General features: G+C 40.1%; 1 protein-coding gene across 13 annotated transcripts in view; it reads right to left on the minus strand.

Moving 5' to 3' along the window:
• enox2 (ecto-NOX disulfide-thiol exchanger 2) overlaps positions 1–20,374 on the minus strand; it is a 179,420-nt gene that overhangs the window by 52,140 nt on the left and 106,906 nt on the right. For all 13 annotated transcript variants that reach the window (XR_005693870.1, XR_005693871.1, XR_005693869.1 and 10 more), the window contains one exon: positions 11,115–11,246. Coding sequence is in view for 10 of the 13 variants with exons in the window: in XM_040016337.1 (XP_039872271.1) it covers positions 11,115–11,246 (132 nt within the window). In the remaining 3 variants the exon portion in view is untranslated. The remainder of the gene's footprint in view (positions 1–11,114; positions 11,247–20,374) is intronic.

Consider the following 20,374-nt stretch of genomic DNA (forward strand, 5'->3'; position numbering starts at 1 on the left):
AGGCAGTTTTTGCTTCGCTCTGCTCAGTTATGGTGCATTAGAAGTCAAATATCTTTAATAATTCATATGTTAATGATAAATTGTTAACACTGGAAGATTCCCCCATCTCTTCTGAACAAAACGGTGTAAGAATGACCGGCTCTAGCCCCTACGGTTAGGAAATTATGGTCATTTGTTTGAGGGGAGTCGTCACTATGAGAAATAGGCTGCAATAATCCTGTGCCTCTCTGTGCTGCTGCGTGTGTAAAAAGATGCACCTGTTTTGGCGGGAAAACGTAAACAGCCACTCTGATTGGTGGATTTAAATTCGGCAGCTCTCTCCCTCTGTGTCTGTCTGTGTGTGTGTGTGTGTGTGTGTGTGTGTGTGTGTGTGTGTGTGTGTGTGTGTGTGTGTGTTTAGTGGGAGAGAGAGGACCCTGCCCTTATTTGGCAGCATGTCATTGTAGGATTTAAATTGAATATAGTTAGACTGGTTGACTGGATTAGAGCCTGTGTTTGTGTGTCCCTCTGTGCATTTGTGTTTCAATATGCCTCCATATTTGTAATTTTGTAAGTTATTACTATTCTGCTAAATCATAGTATTTCTGGTACTTTTCGGTACTTGTGCTAAATACAGTATTTCTGCTAAATCATACTATTTCTGCTTTTCATAAGATTTGTGCCTAATATAGTATTTCTGCTAAATTATAGTATTTATTCTTTTTATAGGATTTGTGCCTAATATAGTATTTCTGCTTTTTATAGGATTTGTGCTTAATATAGTATTTCTGCTAAATTATAGTATTTCTGCTTTTTATAGTATTTGTGCTAAAACATAGTATTTCTACTAAATGTAGTGTTTATGCTTAATCATACTATTTCTGCTTTTTATAGGATTTGTGCTTAATATAGTATTTCTGCTAAATTATAGTATTTCTGCTTTTTATAGTATTTGTGCTAAAACATAGTATTTCTACTAAATGTAGTATTTATGCTTAATCATAGTATTTCTATATATTTCTGCCAGGTCCCCAGGCAGCCAATCCTCTGTGAGGACTTAGACATTCAAATTTTCAAATCAGGGCCTGCACGGTTTCCCAGCCAATCATATAAGTGTCCTGAGGCATTCAAATTTGCATATTGGGGCCTTCATGGCTTCGAAGCCAGCCAATCATATCTGAGGGCTGAGGAATTCAAATCCACAAATCAGGGCCTGCACGGCTTCCCAGCCAGCCAATCATATATGTGGGCTCCAGGTATTCAAATTTGCATATTGGGGAATTCGTGGCTTCTAAGTCAACAAGTCATCCACGTCATATATCTCTAAAAATTCATATTTTAATGATAAATTGTCAACACTTGAAGATTCCCCCATCTCTTCTGAACAAAACGGTGTAAGAATGACCGCTCTAGCCCCTACAGTTAGGAAATTATGGTCATTTGTTTGAGGGGAGTCCTCACTATGAGAAATAGACTGCAATAATCCTGTGTCTCTCTCTGTGCTGCTGCGTGTGTAAACAGATGCACCTGTTTTGGTGGGGAAAAGTGCACAGCCTCTCTGATTGGTGGATTCAAATTCAGCAGCTCTCAGGCTGACCTAGAAACTTACTTCTCTCTCCCTGTGTGTGTGTGTGTGTGTGTGTGTGTGTGTGTGTGTGTGTGTGTGTGTGTGTGACAGAGAGAGAGAGAGAGAGAGAGAGAGATAAAGCTTCTTTAATGGGATGATCTCATTCTAAGATTTAAATTCAATATATTTAGACTGGTTGACTGAATTGGATCTTGTGTGTGGGTCTCTCTGTGCATGTGTGTTTCCTCATGTGTACATATTTGTGATTGTGTGGCTGTAATAAATTTTTTTGCTGATTTTTGTCATTTAACAAGTATATTTGAGGGACCCTCAGCATGTTCAGCATTTTTTCAGCTGTCCATTTTGCTTTTCCAATTTTTCTGTTTAACTTATTACTATTGTGCTAAATCATACTATTTCTGCTATTTTATAAGATTTCTACTAAATCATAGTACAGTATTTCTGCTTTTTATAGGATTTGTGCTAAAACAAAGTATTTCTACTAAATGTAGTATTTATGCTTAATCATACCATTTCTGCTTTTTATAGGATTTGTGCTTAATATAGTATTTCTGCTAAATTATAGTATTTCTGCCAAATTATAATATTTGTGCTAAAACAGTCTTAATTTAAAATTACAATATTCATAGTTCATCACAGTGTCTCTGGTAAATCACAATATTTCTGTTCTGTTGTACTATTTTTCTAAATCATAGTGTTTCTGTAATGTTTAAGTATTTTTGGCTAAATATATTCTTTCTGTTATCTTATACTATTTCTCCTAAATTCTTGTATTTTTGAGAAGTTATCATGTTTCTGGCAAGTTACAATATTTCTGCTAAATTCTGCTATGCTATTGTATTTCTGCCAAGTATTATGTTTCCTCTAAGATATTGCAGTTCTGCTAAGTTATTCCATTTTAGCAAAGTTCTTTTGCTTCTGCAAAGTTTTTACAATTTCTGCAACTTTTCAGCTTTTTCAGCTACTTTTTGCATACAGCTTCAGCTTTAAGCATCCACACTGCATTTTCGCAGGAAATGCAAATTTTTCTAGTTACATTCTGAGTTGCCCGTCAATCAAGACGCGCAGATTTGATTATGTGAAGCTCCTGGCTATTAATGTCATCCTCCTCTTCCCTCCCCCGTTCTCCTCTCTGATTTCCAGGGTAAACGTCCCTTCTAGCAGAGTCAGCGGTGGGTGGTGGGGGGGGGGCATAGGCAGCTGCCGTGAGGCAGTGCTGGATAATATTCTTTAATGAGGCGAGCTACCCATGCCACCTGGAACCTTACCAGAGGCCGCCTCGCTCAATTTCTACCAAAAGTCACCCCCTTTACATTTTCATATGAACATCTCAGACTTAATTTCTTTTACTGCAACATTTCTTGTGAGCTGCAAGCTGCAGGATAGAGAGAAACTATCTACTTGCTGTTCATAAAAGTTATTTCATCTCTCTATTCGATTACATCCAAATAGGAATCAGCTCTCTTATGCTGCCCTCCAAAGTCCATTGTCTTCATCTGATGCTTGTATACTCAAATCTCTATAAGAAATCCAGCTTTTAACAATATATAGCCTACAACAGGCAAACACATTTGAAGTAGATTGGTGAGAACGGTCAGAAAAGTCCTGTTTCAGCAGCTCTATAAGTACTGTTCTATTTTTTTCCACATGTATTGTATAGTCGAGGTAGGGGAAGGCTTTGCCTCTCCGCTCTGTCCGCCTACGTGCAGCCAAAAACCTCTGGCATCGTCCCACTGCTGCTTCTGAGCAGTCAGCAGAAAGGGACACAGCTTTCAGTCCAAGGATTGGAAAACGCTTACGGCAAAGGAATGACTGTCATGTAATGTATTTCCTGATGTTAATCCAGGTGAGCTAATGCGTGAGAACGAGAGAGCCCAGATTCATATCCTATCATATGAGGAGTCCTTTTTAAATGAGTAATGAGGCATGACACTAACTTTTTATATATTCCACAGTGTGTACAGTGGTGCAGGGGTTCGTGGCAGCTGTGGGGAAAGAAAGAGGATGAGTGGGAAGCGACAGACAAAGGAAGGTTTGTTTATTCAGGGAACACTTGTCTGTCCCTGGAGTCTGCTTATATATTCTCCAGAGTGTTTGAGCTTGTGTGTGTATTCATGCAAATATATGTGCATCTAAATTAATTCTGACAAACTTGCAAATACGTGTGTGTGAAGTGTCGAATGCTTTCCTTATGGTGAAATGTGTGCGGCCAAGCCAGCATCTGCTGTTAGTCCTACAAATTTCTCTTTTGTCCAAAGAGTAGAATTGTCTCCAAATGTGAGAAACTAAATTAGCTAATCAAAGCCATCATTTGTGTGAAAACAGACATCTACTATAACGATTATTACAGAAGTCTTTTACTCCTCTAAAATGTGGTGCGAGTATTGAGCCAGTCAAAAGTTACTGGTTAAGCAAAACAGATTTAACCTTATAGCCAATAACTGGCAATTTGTATTGACCCTAATAAGAGTTAAAATGTTACTTGCTGTGGTCACTCTAACAGTGTATTCATATTATTGGAAAGAAATTACTGCAATGGTTATTTCTTTGTAACTGGGACTTGATGGGCAAAGCCAAATTAATTTTGACCACTGTTTGATCTGAAAGACTATTTATATATAGCATATTTGTATATCCGAATCCATCAACAATATTCTGAGACCAAGAATAAAAACAACAATTTTACGTATATATGCGTTTATATTCTTTGTAATGTGGCATCAGGCACCAGCTGTTGGTTGGTGCACATTTTAGTTGAATAGTTAATTCATATCAAAAACAAACGAACAAAGAAAAAGAACATGAGATAAAGTCTGTGAAATATAGTGATCCATTACTGGCATTATTAGAAGTGCGAGACACTGAGCGACAAGTAATAATTATAGAATCTCTCTCAAAACAGAGCCTAATAACTGTGTATACAAAAATGAAGGAGACTACTTCGATTTTCTGTATCAGAAACAAACAAAGATCGGGGACTTGTGCAGGCTTCAAATCAGGCCAAATGCTCTGCAGAATGGCGGTTACAATATACTGTCTTAAATAACTAAAACCATCTTGGGAGGTCTATATGTAGTGAGAAATGTACAGGGGTAACTCTATAGCCATAAATCTGGTTCTGCTTATAGTCTGGATGTGTGGGACTAAAGGGAATACTTACGAAGGGAGGGGAAATACAAGGTGAAGCCCCTAGGAGGAGGACATGCGGAGGATATCTGTGTCAGATCTCAAAAATCTTGAAACCAGATGTTCTAGTTACTGTTTGCAACATTTGTTCCATTATCACAGTTTTCACTTTTTTAGCTTTGTGACTGTTAAAGATGTCAACTTATCCACGAGCATTCAGCTCAGACGACTGCACCATGTAATGTAACCAGTTGTATTACTGCTGGTTATAAGAACAAAAATAACCAGATTAACTTGAGCTTTTTTGTTTTTGACTACAACCTCCCCCTCTAAAATTCCCATGGCACTTTCAAACACTGGATCACTCCCCATGATGTTGGGGGAAGACTGACTGTCAAACTCCATTACCTCTGAGTCTTCTGAATTCCTGACAAATGAAAGGTTTCACCTTACTATTTGAACTGCTGGTATTCTACATACTAGATCACACTGCACACAGTCAGCAGAATAGCACGACTTCACTAAAAGTGACACTGTTAGAGTTCAGGACCATACACTCCAATCAATACTTCCTACAGATACAATAGACCCCACCTTCGCTGTCACACGTGGGTCAGATTCTTTACATTCAATTGTCCTGAAGTCTGGCCTTCCGATCAATAGAGTTTGCCATTTGTACTGGATGTGCGTTTCCTCCCCTGCTGAGATGCAATTTGCCCTGCTGCCTCTTCTCCTCAGATGATTTGTGTTATTTGCTTCCGGGACTGTTGTACTTCTCTGCTGAGCTGTGTGGAAAAGCTAGGCCTTGTCAACAACCTCCTGTACTAGTAGGCTCCAAGCTATCGTGTTCATTTACCCTTTACACTAAAACCTACCACACCTAGCTGGTACCTTGGGGCTTCAATGTGGCTGTAATGTGAGTAACTACTTCTTTGGCTTATTTTATTAGACCTATGAACTAATATTAGCACAATGGCATAAGTTACAACATCTACTGCATATGTGCATGCGTCTGGTTTTCTAGTCTCTGGTTTCTTTCTGTTCTCTGCTCTTTTTTGGGGGGTGGGTGAGAGTTTTCTTAAATATCTCAAGCTGATGCTGGTCTGCACAATTCAATGTAATTTACATAAGCCAGAATAACACTCCTTCCATCAATGCAGCAGGCTGTAGTTTGACATTTCCTAAACTAGGCTACTTATGGTGCACTGTTAGTCCATCAGGCAAGGCGCTGAACTCGTCAACTAGTGTTTCTTTTCAAAGTTCTGTTCAAGTACTACTTTGTGCACATTTAAAGATGGTAATCAGTTACTACAACTCAATTCCTGAAGAAAAAGAAAAAAATCAAAGTTCAGCATGCTGATTTTACAGAGGGCAGTTTTGAGTGTAATTTTTCTTTTTTCCACATCCACAAAAACCCTTTAAAACAGGAAATCAAAGAGTATGAAACCCCTGAAAAGCAAGCGGATCCCTCCTGCAGGACATGCATAAATGCAACAGATATATTCATTTATTCAGAATTGACAGAAGCAGCAACAGTATGGGGACACTGAATTAGTTAGGTAAATACAATGCAAACAAAAGGAAAAAAAATCAATCACAAAAGCCTTCAAGCAACTTCTAGGAACCATCCAGCACCAGTTGGAAGCAGACCACAAAAATCCTCTGCAGCATAAAGATCATAAATCATACAGTATGTGCAACCTCACGCCTATTGCCCGAGTCCAATCTCTCTCTCTGTGTAACACAAACACACATCACAAAACTTTCTAATATACATAACCATTACCCAGTCCATCTACAGAAATAAAACTGTCATCATTGTAGATGTGCACTAGACTTTGAGAGGCTGCAGAGAGTTGAAGGCTATGCCCACAGAAGTCTGTTTATCCAGCTGTCTGTCTGGATAAACCCACTTGGCTGGAGGCAGGGAAAGACTCTGCAGTGTAGAAATACATTCTGGGCTCACAGTGGATGAAACAGAGGCAGACTTTAATGTCTCGGGAAAGTGGTCTGGCACAGGCAGTCCCGTTTAATGAATGAACCTAGAACTGACATAAAAATCTCACATAACTCTACATGCAGGAAACATATGACAAAGTGTACTCGTGCAGAAATGCCGTCAAAAATCAAAGACAGACAAAAAGACCGAGAGAGTGTTCTCCCCATTGGTTAGAGGTGAAAATAAAAGGAAAAAAAGATGATGTACAGTCATGATGGGGAATCAATAACTAATCCACCTGGATTTCTTCAAAGGCAAAGGTGCCCTGGCAACAAATGCTGCATGACAGCATAAGTCTTTGATGAGTGTGCCTCCCGCTTCGTGTTCAGAGATTTCATAAGAGTTCATAATGAAACGGAAGAATCTAAATTTACCAAAAGAAACCTCTACGACAGAACTGAACAGTTTATGAAAGCTGAATGCACATATGTATAGTGGCTAACCTTGAGCTATTTTGTCCTACTGAGATATTGCACACAGCTAAAACAGGCAAAGAAGATGGTCGTGCTCAAGTGGATCCACTTGCATGTTTTTTTTTTCATGCTTTGAAATTAGTGGAAAATGCACTGGAGGAAAATGTAAAACTCCTTCTGACTGGAGACAGATGATAAGACAATTCGCACATTTCAATATTACATATAATTATTTTTGTGGTGTTTATCTGGTTGAGAAAGCATCAATTTCCATTTCTGCACAGCCTGCTGACAGAATACTATAAGTTAGCTGTCAGCTGTGTATTTATTTATTTATTTTTAAATAGGGTTCGAGTCCAGATGTTCATTGCGGAGTAATTGAATAAAGTCTGAGTGTTTAAGAATTTACTGGGATGAACTCCGTTCATAAAGAGCAGATGAACAGCAGATCTTCTGATTTGGCTCAACCCATCACCCTTCTGAAATTTCTTCTGCCATCTAATGTTTCACTCTAATCTAGATTTAAATGCTTTGAAAACTGAAGCTAAACCCACCACATGGCATTTGCCTGATGAAAACTCTTCCTAAGGTCGCGTGGGTGTGAACAAACAACACTTGACCAACATCTTCACTCCCTTGCTGGTTTATTGCACCTCTCGGAGTGGAATAAATTACACCTCCCTCTCTCAGCTCCATCAACATGATACTGCATGAAGTCAGTCAGCTCGCATTAAAGGCAATCAAAATGTCAACATGCAAGCTATAATACAGTAATACAGCTAAAATAATTTTAATATTAAATGAAAGCGTTATTGTAGAAGTCACACCCATGACTGCCTAACCAGTAAGAATGTGGTCGGATGAAAGCACATTGATCAAACCATTGATCGATGTGCTACAAGCCTGGTAAAATATACCTAAGAACCGTACTGAAGTGTAATTAGCTACTTCCAGTTATACACTACCACCAATCTTTTATGATGGAGCTGAGCTGAGGCATAAGTCTAATGAGACAGCAGAAAACATCTGTGTGGGTGTGTCGGCCTCAAAGCCATTCTTTCATACACACGCACAAACACGCACAAACACACACCGTTTTCCTTCTCACCACATCAAAATCAGGTTGTAAGATCGACCTGAGGCAAACTTGTCTGAGCGTCTGACTAAGTTTAAAAGCAGTTTAATTGGCCTTTCTCACAGCAGACATTTTCCTTGGACACACAGGTGCGGCTAATAACACTAATTGCTGCATTCCATCTACAGGTGCGAGTTTCACGGATCTCATATTGTGCACCCTGGATTACTGGTACGGGCGTCATTAGTGTTTTAGTTGTGTGCCTTTTCTGCTATGAATTTAAATTACTGCTCTGAAAAGGTCTTCAACTGCTGCAAATAAAGTTCAAAGAGAGAATCTCAGTAGGGGGCCATCAGTCCGCTTCACACATACACTTCAGCTGCAATATAGACTCTTGAAAAGATGTGTTTATGTCCACCTTCCAGCATTGGTCTTCATCTCAAATCTGTGTTGTTTATTCTGACTGAACCAGAGTCTGGTTTGTTTCCCCCTTGAACTGATTTGTTTGGGGAAGATCTTAAAACTGCATTCGTAGCTGGATGTTGACCAAAATGACCACCAAGTACACCAACTGACTTTGCCAGTTTAGGCTGAGAAGCTACCAAAGGTGGGTGTTTTGCAGAAAATACAAACCTTATACAGTCAGTCTTCCAGCAGCTAGCTGGAAAATGAATTAAGGGCTGACCTTCTCTGTAAGCAAGTACATTGCTCTCTTGCCATTTGGTTGGACAGAACCGTCTTCAAGACCTCATCCCTGTGTTTACTTTCCTGATGCTGCCCCAGACACAGAAGGAACCAATAAGCAAAATGAATGTTTTTTTGGCTGAAATCAAATCAAGGAAACATGTATTTTTCATTCTTAGTCAGCAATATGGAACTTGTCTGGGATGGTCAGATCAGTGTTAAAACTTTCAAACAGGCAAAATCTGTCTGGTTTCCATCTTTATGAGACTTTTTTGGTGTCACTTCTGACTTCTCTTTTTCTTTACTGGAAAGACTTCTACTATATTTGAAATACGCAATGCCTGCGTCTGTGTGTGTTTCCCTTAATATTTCCCGAGGAGTGCATTTGGAAGACAGTTCGCCTCCAAGTGCATATACGCGCGCACACACACACCAGCCTGGCATATTTCAAATATGAAAGTGCATTTCAGCTAAGAAGTGGGAAGTGATTTATAAAAGGCTTTAGGGAAAGGCTTTCAACTGAGAAGAGAGAAAAGACATGGCAGAATAACTCTTCAGAGATGGAGAGTGGGAGGTTGCTGCTGAACCTAATGTTATAGATAGCAAAGCAATCGGTAAGGCTGGATATTTTAGCGGTAGATCAGGACACAGTAGCTCAACCTGGCGCATACAAAATGCACTTTGAGGTTGTAAGAGTGTGGGATAAATGAGCAAATAAATGAAATTTCACCGTTCTAATCCCCAAAACGGAGAGGTTCCAAACAGTTGAAGCAGCTGCTTTTAAACCAATGACTGATTTTTTTGTCATTGCTTGGTGCTGAGCGATAATGCAGCAGATATAATACAATACATGCCTTTAGTGCTGATACGGGTGTATTTCATTAAAACAAAGGGAGAAACTATGAAAACGTGCGTGAATGTTCTTGTTTGATAAGCTGATACAGGTGTTTTGTTTTGTGTCCTAAGGACTAGTTCGGTAATAGTGTTTCATATGCATCCTTTAATGCATTTAATTAATGGAAAGCAGAGCGTACAGAAGGCCATCGGTGTCAGCGTGTACACAAATATATAGGCATATGTGAACCTGCATTTTATCAGTACACAGCCGCCTGAAAAGGCTGCAAGGAAACGTTAACTTGCTTAAGGTGGAAGACAAAGAATGACCGATTACAAGTAACCTCAGCATACATTTGTTTTTAACAGTTCTTTTATAACTTGCATGAAGCACAGAGTTTGAAAACAAAAAAAGCTCCTTTTAACTGATCCTAGTGGGACTGAGTCATATCAGCATCTGTCAGACAGACTTTGCTTGTGTGTATGCCAGTTTGAAACAGATTACCAGCCTGCAATCCCATCTTGGTGACTCAGCTCATCCCGTTTAAAAAAAAGAAAGAAATATGCTTACTCTAAAATGACCAGCGTAGCCACACTGATGACAATCCACTTTGCTCCACAGCAGCAGTCAATCCACACTTGACAATGCAGTCAAAGAAAAAGAGCTACAAATCCACAAAGGCCCCACTTCACACATGAAATGTCATCTTTTTCATTCTTACAATGACATTAAAATGCTGTGCTTGAGATGCTTTGGAGGCGAACTCCAGGTAAAAACTTAGATTTGCTTTCGTATAGCACTTTCCTTCCACGTAAAACGCTGTTGCCCATTGGCACATACATGAATACATCAGTTTGACGATCCCACACACTTAAACACTGATGACACTTCCACAAGAAGAAGCTGGAAATCCGACCAGTGAACACCTGATTACAGGTTGACCCGCTCCATCTCCGAGCTACAGCCGCCTACACGCTGCCTTTTCTTCTCCAATTTGGTTTAATAATCTCATTATTTTTCCTGTCTTTAAAAGGAAAACAACCAGAAGGAAAACACTGTAGCCATGATGAATAAAATAATTATCAAGGGAATGGATTAACAACTAGAGCTACATTTCTGAAGCGAGCACTTCAACATAAATCACCATTTTAGATGAGAAGAAATCAGGTAATTATGCCAAAAATGCAACTGCAATAAATGCAATAATTCAATTCAACAAAAACAAAACATACTTGGTGTTGGGTAACCAATATCTGGGAACTGCAGACAGCAAAGTGATGTTTCCAACATGTGTAAAATCAAACTGATGCAATTCAACTGTGTTATATGAGGACAACTCCTCCCATATTCATATTTCATGCTACAGAGTCACATTTTCAACACAAGATTGGTTCTTATATGGAGAAATCTGGTACCTGGCATGAGTGGCTGTCCAGTTATTCCCATGGGAGGCATCCCCAGGTTATTCATAGCTGTCGCCCAGGCGTTGGGGTCTGACATCGGCATTGTAATCGAGTTGGAGTCCATTGTCATGTTGCAGATGCCTTCTGCAAAAGGACAAACACACACAAAAAGGGATAAGGAAAAGCGTCAGCATCAGTCAAGTGACTTTCAAATCACCATGACAAAAAGGTAACGGCAGAAGAAGAGCCATGTTGTGGTGAAGACCGAGGTAAACGACTGTTTTTAAGTGTGCAGCGCTGTCGTGGCATGTCTAGTTGCCAAATTGTTGCTTTAAGTCTGTGTTCTGTCTGAGGCGAGGAGAGGCTACCGTGACCCTGCAGTCAGTCTGACCACAGTGATTTCAGCAGCACTGTCACAGAGAATCTATTTTTCCTCGTGTTGTCGTTTGTTCAGTTGGTGCACAGAGGTTCAACAGCCTGGCCTTTTGACACATTCTGCCTCTGTGAGTGTGCTGAAATGGCGCCAGATGCCTTAGAAAGGCACGAGGAGGAGGGGGGGAGGAGACTCGCACATATCAACACAAAAATGTACACCAATAAGTTCTCCAATGAAAGATCTGAGCTTTCTTTTGCAACCAGAGTAAGAAAATAATAAAGGGTAAACCAAGATTATCAAGGCGAGGAGCATAAATCCTGATTCTATCACACGTTTGCCAGGCAGTCTGCTACTAAACCTTGACAAGCTGAAAACTCTCCAACTTAGAAGGACAAATATGCACATTTCATCTCAAACAGACAACTCCAGATCCGTGGTTTTGCTTCCAAGTGTTGCATAATAAAGCAAGCATATTCTGGTCACCATAATAAAAAAAGTCAACACGAACACAAACCAGGGACCTATTCTCTCCATCTGCAGTCCATCCAAGAGCCCTAAATGCTTCTGAATTCTTTCCTCCGGTTGACCTTTTTCTTTCTGACAGACCTGTAAGTTGCTGTGGCTGCAGCATGAACGCTCTTCTTTCCTGATGCCAAATCCAACAGTCCTAATAATGAGAAGAGCTGTACCCTGCACATACTTCACACCTCAGAAGGTCTGTGACAGAGCTGACTGCGGTGCTAACTGTCTGCTCCGCGTGCACGAATGTGTGCGTCTGACGAACAACAACTGCTATATTGGTATTCCTGGTGTTCAGACACAGCTGGGAATGTGGAATAATGCCGTGTGCCTCTTTGCTTTCCTCTCAGAGCTGCTAATTTCAGACCCGTCTGCTGTCGCTGCCATAGAGAGGCCCGATAAAACCCACATTGTGTGTGTCGCTGTGATAATGCTGCTGACGAGGACTTCACAGGCTTGTTAACTAACACAACCCTATTAACTGGGGACACTTTTGAGGCGTTGGGATAAAGGAAGAGAAGAGTGGCTGTGAGCTCTGGTGAACAGCTGTGCTGCAGTTTACAGTACAGAAACCTGCAGTGCTAACACAAACACACACCCAGGGCTGACAGGTGACAGCCTCAACCGAACCGAGTCCTCTTGCCTGGTTAAATAAAAACTAGCTTACAACATGGTCTTTTCCAATTGTAAAACCATACAGACGCAGACTGTTACAGACTCAGTGGTAGTCTTTTCCGAGTTTCCTGTGATGGGTGGGGCTTTGAACAAGAGGGGAGAACTGCAGGAGGGCTTTCATTTTTTTTTTGCCCAACACTCTAAAAAGTACTTTTAAATCCATACTAAAGGTCAGTGTACTTCTTGATTGTGGTGCTCACATTCAAACTATCATGCATTTGCCTAGTTAGGTCAAAGAAGTTAAAGTATCAAGTGGCAGGTCAAGTAAATTCAGCTGCAGTAGCCTGTTCCAGTCTTTTGCTGCCCATCCTGCATCGAACCACCCTGCTATCCACTGTCTCGGAGACATACGCTCTGTCCTTCATAAATCAATTATATTTTTCTGACTTGCATCCCCTGTATGTCAATATTTAAAGGAATTTTAATTTTGTTATGACCCTAAGGACAGGCCTTGGCTCCCCCTAAAGCAATCATCCTACACCATCGCATCGATGTAAGTGATCTTCAGGGAGAAACGGCAAACAGCTGCTGAAGGATCAACACAGGGAGACACATGTGTGAGCACACACCAAGAAACAGATAAACACAGTGCACAAGTTCACCTTGGCAGACAAGAGGAAAGGGAGCCTGGGATAAGGGAGCCAATAACAGAATCAATGTTGGTAAATATTTTTATCTGAAAACACGGATTAGAGCACTTTGCTTTGCAGCCAATTGTCTGCATGGAATAAAAAGTGCCTAAATAACTCACAGAATCTAAGAGTATTCATCAAGGTCAAATGACTTTAAAGGGAAAACTTATAGCAACTTATATACAGTTTCAGCTCTTAGCTTAAGTAACATGTGTGCACCACATAAAGCTGAACATTTAATATCTAGGATGACACAAATGCCTAATATACCGAGTCCGGTTACGAGTGTCTAGCTTCAAAGACAGCAAGGCCTATTCACAGCATGTCCCCATTACTGTCTTCCAAAGTAGTGACATCTTATCTGATTTGATTATTAATCACTAAATTATTATTAAAAAGGTCCAAAATTCACAGCAACAGCTTGAACAACTTAGATGAAAATTGGGAAGGTCAAATTTCAAAAAAGCTATTTTCTTTTACTTTTACTGCATAAAAATGATTAACAACCGCTTTGTATTCTTACTGATTTGTTAAGCAGCAAAACTCAAAATGATGACTGCATGCTAACAGTAACAAATACTAATGGACATGCTGTGAAAAGACCAACACGTGTGCACCTCCACATCACTATGACACATGTCTGTATTACGGATTTTGCCAGTGGCAATTAGAGCAATAGCGATTTTGATTCAGCCGGGGTCCACCCGTTCCAAGTCTTTCCTGACACTCTCTGCGGGCTGTGACCAGCTTTTAGCTTCGCTAAAAGGTCCCCCAGGAGGCAGATAGGAAATTAAGTCATTTAAAGGCCCATTGGCCGTAAGCCCCAACAGCAGGCACGGGGACGCTGGGGGCCATTTAGTCTAAAATGCACACGGTTTTAACAGCTAACTACAGGTTTATTACAGCCCCTAGAGAGTGAACTCAAGAGGGAGCATAAAAGATACGGAGCAGAGACAAAAACAGAAAGAACAGGTCACTTAATAGATGTGATGCTGACGAGACAAAACGACGGAAGAGTAAAGTAGAAAATGGAACCGAACTTCAACATTGCACTAAATAAAGCACAGAGGACTGATGATAGTCATTACCACAAAGCAGGAACAGCAAAAACCCACAATCATGTATTATATTATTCCATTGCTGAACACAAAGTGGTTGAGCTGACAGATAAGCACATTTAAAGTTCACTGCATGTCCTCCAACCAAATGAAAAACGAATACCCCAAATATTTGTTCCACACTATGTTCTGACTTGTTAGTTTCAGGCAAAACATTGGAAGAGAAATCTGCCACTTTCCATCAAGAATCATGAGTACAGTAACATACATTTACAAGGAAAGAAAAAACGACTGACCTAGATGCCTTTAATGCAGAAGACGCAATGTGCAGAACAACTGATACATCTTTAACCTAAACCTCTCCCGAAGTCTCCTGAGGTCTGTGTGTTTATCTGCAACTGTCTGAGTATGTGAGATAAATAATAAAAAAACTACTTCATATGTGAAAAATACTTAGAGCCTAAAACCACGAAGATCAGACTTACGCAATAGTAGAAAATCTCCTTTTGAGGACAATTTGTACGACTTTATCTTTGATAAATTATGAAAACCTTCTCAAAACGGATAAATCGGTTCATAAAGATCACGATTTTTTCAATTACTTACGTGACTAACATACACAGGCACATATACGTACAGAGTGTGTGTGTTTAATAATGCATGACTGCCCTTCTTTCTGCGTCTTTGATCTGTTAATTATGATAAAACTAGTAGGGGTCTGGTGATTAGTGGTAGCAAAGGCAAAAATGCCCAGAGTGTTATACTGCACTGCGTCTCACTTAGGACCAAAAAGAGGACAACAAAGTGAAGATGTAAAGATGACAGACAAGGCCTGAGGACAGTCTGGCCTCATGGGGGGAAAAAGGGGTAAGAAACTCCCTGTGCTGTTTCACTTTCAATCACCTCGGTGTTTCTGATACATAAAATCATTAATGAGAGACGAGTGCTGAGAGAGAGTCTCAGATCTGTTAGGTTAGTTTGACGTTGTAATCATTTAGCACTGCTGGTGATGTCGAGACAGATTTTTTTTTGTGACTGCTTGTCCAACTTTTTCTTTCAGCATCTTGCACTTGTGTCCATGACTTTTTCCCAGACATTAGCTTTATTTGAAGAAAAATAAGGAGAAATATTATTTTACAGCAATACAAAAGCCAAACCGCCTTAAATACAGACGCTGTCTGTCAAATAGCCGACTACAAACTACAAGATTCATGGTTCTGTACGGTGACGTAGGAAGAAATTTCATCACCTGGCAAATGTGAATAAGAGGCAACCTCAGGCAGTGTTTATTGTACAGAGGGCTAAACAGGGCAGAGCCTTAAGATTTTAACCATAATGCAGTGCTGCTGAAAATGGGTGTTACAAAATACTCCCAGCAACTGACTGCAAATAAATTCATTGCAATTTGATGGCTGAGAGTGTATCTTTGTGTCCAACAGGTGACTGTGGGTTTAGTGAGGTGGTGGCAGCGGAGGTTGTCAAATCAAATTACGGACTCTAAAATTGGATTGGAAAAACTAACCCCAACACCAATTCTCAGCAGAGGTGAAATTCCAGCTCCACAAAAAAATACTAAGAGACCAATGCATATCTAATGACTAATGCATAATGTATATTATAGTCCAATCAAGCGCTCACGCTTATAAAGACGCCACTGCTTAATCAAAGTGCAGGAAATACTACTTTCTCTGCAGAATTTTTAAATAAAAAGGCATTTCCTTATAAAAATGTGCCAATTTTAAACTGATAAAGGAAAACTGGTTCGTTGTTCACTACAAACCACATGAAACTGTCGCCACAAAGCAAAGCACAAACAGTCAAACTGCAACACCCTTATGTGCTGATGCTGCATAGATCTTTCCTTTTAGTGAACGGCTTCTTTTATATAATATCTGTAAGACTACGAAGTGTTGATCATGCGCTGACCCATAATAACGTAAGAATCACAGTTCAATATTTTCATTCTAGCTATGAATTACAGTTATTGTGCCACTGCGAGCACACTAGTGAGAGCAAAGACTCAACAAAAGCTGCTATTGTTGCTAATATGTTTGTAATAAAAATGATAAAACCCATGCTTTAATTCGCTCATCCCAACAAGTCATCCACGCTGAGAGTAACTGGATAATACTGCTGACATAATAAACCAACAAATTACTGCTGCTCTCTCATGACTCCAACAAGCTTTGCTCAGCAAGTACAGCTAAATGCCTAATTTCAATTCCCCAAATGAGTTTCATCGCTGGATTTGAAATGGCTCAATGCTGCTGTTGTGTCCTTTAAGAAAATATTGCATGATTAGACTGCGCTATGAAGCAAAGACGCCACACTAGCGCACATCGGGGGGGTTGAAGAGCCATAAACCCACAATATGACAAGTGGCAATGACTGAGAAACAGACGCGGTGATGCACAGTGGACATCAGCATTCATCTCACTAAAAGAGGTCTTTCTGAAGACTTCAGTGATAGGCATATTACTTATAGTAAACAACTTTAATGTCTACTTCCTTATCTGGAGCTATTTTTATACAAATAGAGCAGAGGCCCTTGTGTTTGCGTCAATGTTGTCAAGGAGAAACATCCGTTCCTGGACAGGAGCATGGCTCTTCCCCTCCTTATCGGGTTGAGAGAGGTGACAGACAAGAACAGATTACTCCGACATCTCGGGGTGGGGTAAGAGGGATGGGAGATAAAAAGCATGAAAGAGAGAAAAAGAGATCACAAACAGAGTTGAAACCTGACCACATCAATATTATCAAGGCATTCTCAATAATGCGATGGGGGCTGGGGCCTCTATCGGATGCTTGTAAAGTATCGTATGTCTCTAAAGCTGGCGCTTGGTAAGGAAATCAATGAAGACTCTCTTCCACACTTTCTTTGGAGGTTCCTGAAATTTATAATTTACTGGTTTGCACTGTTGGATGAAATTGTGCAAAAGCTCCAAACTCACAGTGCAGTTTCCTGCAGTGCTTTCCCACATACACACGTGATTCTGAACATTTTGATTGGTCAAAATATGAAGTTTTATGCTAAGATGATACCGGTGGATGCATCTGTACACCACCAAGCAAAACAAGCTTCAGCTTGCTGCACAATCAATTCTGTTGCAGAATCTTTGCTACGTCGGCTTCAGCCCTGGTAAGCAACAGCAGGCAAATGATTTCGTTGTTGCTTCCTCCCAAAGCTTCTGGGCTCTGCCTCTTCTCCCATACAATCCCCTTGACTGCTAGCTCCTTAATTACTGCAACACAAAACAATATCTGCCGTCCAATAAATATCAGACTTCTGAGGAGCCTGAAATAAATCAGAAACCATAACGCTGGCAAACATTTACAAACAGCTGCAGAACAATTCCATATCAAAGTTACCCAGGTCTGCTGCTGTAATGGTCCACTTGCCCAGTTCTTACTGAAACTAACATTTTTCCTATGTATTGACTGACGACAACTCTATGAAGGAAAAATTAAAAGCACTAGACAAAAAGTTTGGGCAAATTATACATTTTAGCTGGAAGGGTGCTGACCCCGTGAAGCGGCCTTGGATTGGGGTAGAAAGTGGATAAACGGATGGATTTATGGATGGCTGGGAATAAATACAACAATCAAGTTTTTCCCCTTCCTCCTCTGCCATATACCACTCAGAAGAAGTCATTCTTTGGCAAAACATCAAATGCATTGTGTTACTTTGGAAGTTAACGCACAATCGATTATTCAGAATCTCTTTAATCATCACAACTGAAAACATCCTTAGCTGAAATATTGCTGGGAGCAGAAGAAGTGCTGCAGGCCTGACTGGACGCAGGAGTAAACTGATTGTAGGACTGACTTTAATGATGAAACAAAAACAGCTGCTGCTAATCTGTAGGAACGATGAGCTCTGAAAGACAGGAAGTCACTTTAATGAACATATCTACAGAGAAAGCCAACATCGTTCTGTCCACACTGGCAACAGTGTCCAATTACAGAGAAGCAGATTATTTTCCTGTATTTCTGTCACACCTGGGACAAAAACACGAGACAGCTGGGAAATCTGTGAGACTAACATTAGGAATGGAAGCAGGGCTGCGTCTTCCTTTTCATTTCTTGGCCTATTAATTTGAACATGCACAATGAATCACTGACGCGATATATAATGTAAAACCCTACTGCCAGCTTATTAATTTAAACATGAACAATGAACAGTGAAGCACTACATTAAACTGTATAAAGGCTGACGCATGGCATACGCAATGTTTGTGAGGTGCATTTCATTCCAGATACCTATCTGGCATTTAGACGGCACCCGTTAAAAAACACCAAGTCCTAGATCTCATTACTGAGTGGAAGAAATGGCTTCTCATTTTAATGTGCAAATGATGTACAGCGCCTATTCCAGTGTCCTGGAGAGGGTATGAGCGACAGCGGCAGAGACTATGAATCTGGAATATTTTAAGCTGGCCGAGCTGTCACGTCATTAAATACTGATTTGCGAGTAGGTAATCTAAAGGTACAGATGTGAAGAAACGCAGTAATACAAGAACATCAATCTCAAGGAGCGAGGTGTAATAGGCAATTTGCTCATTTCAAGTTGTGCAAAAGAAAAATGTGAAAATGGTATTAAATCCTCCGGGATCTGTGCCACCAATTTATGTGCTACACAAAGTTAAGTGCTTAAATAACAAACTACTTGAACCAGATGAACTATGCTTCACCCTACATGCATTTTCTCTACGCACAATGAGGGTTCATTACAACATCTTTTTACTTTTGTTCTCATATTTCCACAAATAGCGGGCAGGGCATATAATTATTTCCTCTTTTTAATTTAGGATATATGCAGTTTTACATGGAATGAAGCTTTGACATGATGGGTTTGCATTTGCCCAGTTAAAGTTATCACGTTATAACTTTAACGGCCACGGTGTCTAACGGTGAGCTCACGTGTCACAGCTCTACTGTTGTCACAGTGCCAGATTTCGATATCTAGGACACAACCTTATACCTGATGCCATTTTTGATAGCACATGTGGAATGACAAAAAAATTAAGAAGTATTATTTATTCATTCTTTTTAACAATTAAAAACAAACAATAACATCAGTGCATAAACGGTGGCACTACTTTTAAGTGATCTGATGCTGGGCAAAAAATAACGACATACACTCATAACTGTAGGGCATCTCCAGCAGTATTATTATTAGCAACATTCTCTTTGGCGGTGCATAACAAGAAAGGACAGAGTTTTAGGCTGTCTGACGTAGTGCTGCTCTTATGACTTGGCACTACAGCTCCTTGCTGAGCAATCAGAGTTGATATGATACACACTGTACACATCTGTTTTCACATCTGGGACTTTAAGAGAAACACTTTTTGGACACAAATAATTATGTTATCCTGTTAAATTATGATAATGCCCTATTTATAAGCTTAGTCAAATCACCGCTTACTTGCCTCCAAGCTATACAAAATGCTGCTGCTGCCCAACTATCAACACCTCTTAAGCTCACATTAGTTCTACTTTGTATTCTTCACACTAGCACCCAGCAGATTTTAGGATTTACTTTACAATTCCTGTAGTTAAATACAGAGTACCACAGGGACAAGTTCCAAATTATTTCAGCTTCCTATTAAACACACTCGGGCTCTGAACCTGGTGGTTGTGACCGGGAGGGGCAGCTTTTCAGCCTGTGGCACAGAGTTTACTCTAACTTTGGTTAGCCGACTCTGTGGACTCCTTAAAAAAGCAGTTCGCTGCTTTCATATTTAAGGAGGTCTTTTTTGAGATACTTCTTGAGTCACTGTTTTCAGTCTTCTTTCCTTTGTAACAATATATCCCTACAAAGCACTTTACAAATAATCTTTACTTACCAATTAATGTTACAGATGGGCAGGACTGCCTCCAACATTAGTGTTATTGTTTTATTAATTAGCCACAGCCGCTAGCTGCTACCTTTATGATAACTAAACAGATGGCTAATGCAACATTCTGCATGTCTGGCATAAACGAGTATTTGTCCCCTTGCTCAATATACGC

The sequence above is a fragment of the Simochromis diagramma genome, unplaced genomic scaffold (genome assembly GCF_900408965.1).
Source record: "Simochromis diagramma unplaced genomic scaffold, fSimDia1.1 OVJJ01000685.1, whole genome shotgun sequence".
Taxonomy (NCBI): Eukaryota; Metazoa; Chordata; class Actinopteri; order Cichliformes; family Cichlidae; genus Simochromis; species Simochromis diagramma.